The sequence below is a fragment of the Branchiostoma belcheri genome, unplaced genomic scaffold, assembly GCF_001625305.1.
Source record: "Branchiostoma belcheri isolate BF01 breed outbred unplaced genomic scaffold, Haploidv18h27 scaffold656, whole genome shotgun sequence".
Taxonomy (NCBI): domain Eukaryota; kingdom Metazoa; phylum Chordata; class Leptocardii; order Amphioxiformes; family Branchiostomatidae; genus Branchiostoma; species Branchiostoma belcheri.
Window position 1 is genome coordinate 14,490 of NW_017804305.1, and position 4,498 is coordinate 18,987.

At 40.1% G+C, this 4,498-nt stretch overlaps 1 protein-coding gene across 1 annotated transcript; it reads left to right on the plus strand.

Moving 5' to 3' along the window:
- The first annotated feature begins 2,616 nt into the window (after positions 1 to 2,616).
- On the plus strand, positions 2,617 to 3,889 carry LOC109483649 (microfibril-associated glycoprotein 4-like). Its single transcript, XM_019786685.1, has 2 exons — positions 2,617 to 2,706; positions 3,009 to 3,889. Exons 1-2 carry the CDS (start codon positions 2,676 to 2,678, stop codon positions 3,824 to 3,826), a joined length of 849 nt encoding a protein of 282 aa, XP_019642244.1. The 5' UTR covers positions 2,617 to 2,675; the 3' UTR covers positions 3,827 to 3,889.
- Positions 3,890 to 4,498: the final 609 nt, after the last annotated feature.

Sequence of the window (4,498 nt, forward strand, 5' to 3'; positions counted from 1 at the left end):
GAGAGAGAGAGAGAGATAGATACTATGTTTGCGTTCCCATTCAAGCCAGTTCAAACAGGATATTAAGCTGCAGTTTCACATAAAAATGCTATGTGTCCCTCATTGAAGCTTAGAGATTTACATGGCGGACTTTTTGTGCGATTCTTTATAACGACATATTATTCGCTGACTATTTGCCAAACACCTGTGGCCTGACAGCTCTAGCCTCCACCAGGCCTTTCTACGGGAAAACGGATCGGACAATTCGGCAAAAAAGAGAGTAAAATTGGCCAAGAGAGTCCGACCCTCCAGCCAAACCTACAAGGCGGCCAAACTCCCCTGGCAACTATTCTCCTATATATAGCCAGCGTAGTTAGTCTGGTAGAGACTATGAGAACTGCACCGTCTGTTACATCCGGCTGCATTTCACACGTACGTACAGAAGACACCGAGACACTGACTGTACAAGATGTTGTTCTACCGTCTGGTCGTGCTGACTGCAGTTCTACAGTGGTCTGTTGCGACAGCGGAAGATCGTAATGATCAGACTATTCTGTCACTGTGCAAGATATGGGAGAAGTGCGTTACTCGTAAAACAGGTAGGGATTATCAATAGTTGTCCGTGATGTGTAAAGAAAGGTGTACCATATGGCATTCAAGTATACCATATGACTTGTAAGAAACAAAGGCGATATCCAAACATCAGCAGGTTAATAGTCCACACAACATTATCAATAATATAATGAACTAGAGTTCGACAATCTCATACCTCCATGACATGTTTAGTGCTTTCGTAAAGCTTATGCATAGTGATGATCACATAAATGGCTTACATTTACAATCCTGCTCATTAGCAAAATTTTTATACAAATTATTCACATAGCCCCTACCTAGTAACATACAACACACTGGTGGAATCCTTACCATTTAACATGGACAACGTATGATATTGTTGGTTATATGCAAGTATGCCGGCGCCCTCTGACATACCTTTGCCAACTCATGTTTGCCATCCAAGCTGACGAATTATACATTTTTTTACTGCCAATATGCAAATTATAAGAGACCATTTGCATATATTATATCATTTGATCATATTCTCCGCCCAATGACAGGGTTATCTTAAGAAATAAGGCTATTCTAGCGTTTCCTCATAAATTATGCAAATGAGGTCCTGATTTGAATAAATTATGTTTAGTGATGTTCGCCTTAATTGAACTTCCAAGTATGGCAAGTATTAAATTCCCAGCAGTTACCACCATAAAATTGTACCAATTTGCCATTAATTATGCAAATTAGGTCTTCATTTACATAATCAAAATCTACATATGATCTTGTTGTTCTCAATTACATGTCACACGTGTTTCATAGCCCTAATATGGAATACAGCAGATTTATAGAATTTCCTCATTAATTATGAAAATTAGATCCTGATTTGCATAATTGTATTTCAATCATGTCAAGCATCACTTCAGCTACCTACATACCAAAAATCATGACAATCCGTCAACCGGTTCTTGAGTTATGCACCTTCGGAGATTTATCAAGAAACGCTCCTGCAGTTCCAGAACAAGCTGCTAGGGGGCCCAAACTCATGTCACTTCTTCCCTACCCCAAGAGCTATCTACCAACCAAAATTCGTGACCCTAGTACGTCTAGATCGCGAGATATCAAAACCGGAAGTTCTGCTGCAGTACCAACAAAAGCCGCCAGGGGGCCCAAAATCTAATCATTTCTAGGTCTCATCAAGACCTACCCACCTACCAAGTTTCATGACAACCCATATCAAGCTTCTTGAGTTATGCTGTTCACAAACAAACAAACCAACAAACCAACAAACGGACAAACGCTACTGAAAACATAACCTTCTTGGCGAAGGTAAATATAACCTCCATGACACATTTCATGGAGGTAATTATCAATAATTGCCTTTGATATCTGAAGAAAGGTGTACAATATGGAATTAAAGTGTTCCATATGGCATGTAAGAATCAAAGGCGATATCCCAATATCAGGTTATTAGTCCACACATTGTGATAAATGCATGCGCAGGCCTAAGATATGACATGTTTGCAGATATGTTCTCCATCAACATGAAGTACTTGAACGTATATATCTTAAGCATCAAATATGTGTTTTTCCCAACCACTAAAAGCACATATAGTCTAGTCCACACATCAAGAAAAGTATGTGCGCAGGCCTAAGATGTTTTAGATATGTTCTCCATCAAAATGAAGTAACTGAATATATCTGTATATATCTTAAGAATTTGCGTTTCTTCCAACCATTAAAGCCGTGTACCATATGGAATTCAATTGTTCCATTTGGCTTAGAAAAAAGCAAAGGCGATATTCCAATTATGCAAGGTTTAATATTATTAGTCCACGCATCAAGAAAAGTATGTGCGCGTGATGTGACATATTTGTAGATATATTTTCCATCAAAATGAAGTAACTGAACGTATATATCTTATGAATATGATTTTTCCATGTCATTTTTGTCTAACTGACGAGTGCAAGCAGATTTCAGAAGTCTTTGTAATGGTGTTGAACAATCCACGTTGAAAGCAATTTTGTGCTATCCTACCATTCAGGAGGTTATAATGTAGTTACATTGATAATATGTTTACTGCAGTTAAAGTCGCTGAAACTGGGGAGATTGCGAAGCTGCAGACGGTTTGCCAGGATGTGGCAGACATGTTGGAGACACGTGGCGTGCAGAATTGCGGTAAACCTCTAGATCTTATTACGTTCGTTTGAAGCATAAAGCAAATATATGACATGCATAAATTGACTGAGCACTTTCTCAACTCAACTATAATAGGCTGATGCGGTATAAGTTTAAAAAACACACCACACCTTATCCTCCCTGGTCTCCCATATTTAGACTACTGTATGCTACTTTCTGCATTCTGTTACAAATTCTTAGTGATAGAATTGGATAATTAGCTTCCACACAAAAATGCTTTAGTTAGGATGCAGAACATTTTGTCTATTAGTTAATTCTCTCTTATTGCTCTTTCTCTATAGGATCAGTTTTATCTGGAGGCGACGAAAAACAAGCAGACAACGAGTACCAGCCTCAGTCCTTCCTGGCCTCTCAAGCTCTGAGAATGTTCGGTCGAACAAACTACTTTACTGACTGTTCTGAGATCCACACAGCTCTGTCCCTGCTCAACCCTGTGTCTAATGCTGTGTCTAGTGGTGTACACGACATAAAACCTTTAGGTATGAGCAATCCGATCTCTGTATACTGTGATCAGACCACAGATGGGGGAGGGTGGACGGTCATACAGAGGAGGTTTGACGGGTCCCTTCATTTTGATCGACCATATAACGACTACAAGTATGGGTTTGGGTCAGCCAATGGGGAGCAGTGGTTAGGGTTGGAAGGCATGTATCATTTGACTTTCCACAACGCGTACGAGTTGTACATAGAGCTTGAAGATTGGTCCGGCGTGGTCAAGCACGCCAAGTATTCCTCATTCTCGGTTGGGGATAGTTCCACCAATTACCGATTGAATGTTGGTGGGTACAGTGGGACGGCTGGGGATGGGTTTGACTTGAGGAGCCTATATGCAACAAATAACCTAAATGGCCAGGGCTTCAGTGCTAGGGATGTGGACCATGACGCGACTCCCGGGTCCTGTTCTGGCAACGGCTACTACTCAGGTGGATGGTGGTACAGGAGCTGCTCCCTATCTGCCCTCAATGGCCCTTACCTGCGCCCATCCGATCGTACAGCTTATAGTGGCTTCGGCGTAAATTGGTACCCATTTGGAAGTTCCTATTGTCACTATCTGAAAAAGTCCAAAATGATGATCCGTCCCAGCGACTTTCAGCCTTGAGTTGCCAATCTCCAAGCAGACAATACGATGGCAAGGCAGTATCAATTGGCCAGAGGAGTGTCCATTAGTAGTGATTCGTTTATTGAAAAGAACAAAGAATATATCAGACTTGCTGTAAAAACTGAATTGTGCTGATATTTACAACTTATAGGATTATATAATACTAGTAGATATAAGAGGGCAACTTACACTTACATTTTGTCGGTGCCTTATAAGCCCATATGGGCTGGGCGACATATATATATATGATCGCAATGGCACGAAAATAAAGTCATTCTTTCATTCATTCATTCTTTCATTCATTCATTCATTCATGCACTTGTAATATACTAAATTTATGAAAAAAAAAAGAATCGTCGTCGTCATATTATTATAGCAATATAAGTAAAACAATATAATTTCTCACGAGTAAGATCACTACTGTCATTCTACATTAAAATGACTGAAAGTCTTTGAAATTTTAAAAGTTAGTCTGGTTCGAGCGCTAAGGATATGTACAGTTGGCGGTAAGAATTCGACTTGACACAATAAACAATCGATAGTACTGAGATTAGGGTCCAACCCGATTAAAAATTCAGTTAAGAAGTTTGTAGTCCGACCAGGAGTTTTGCTAGTGCAGGTATCGCACTGGTTGTGTAGCGCTTAGTGCCCTTGGCCTGGCAGTAATGGAGA

What these genes read in the sequence shown, in the direction of transcription:
- LOC109483649 (XM_019786685.1), top strand. Translation starts at nt 2,676, where the DNA reads ATGTTGGAGACACGTGGCGTGCAGAATTGCG. An exon ending in ACGTGGCGTGCAGAATTGCG is followed by an intron (nt 2,707 to 3,008) that starts GTAAACCTCTAG and finishes CTTTCTCTATAG; the next exon opens with GATCAGTTTTATCTGGAGGC.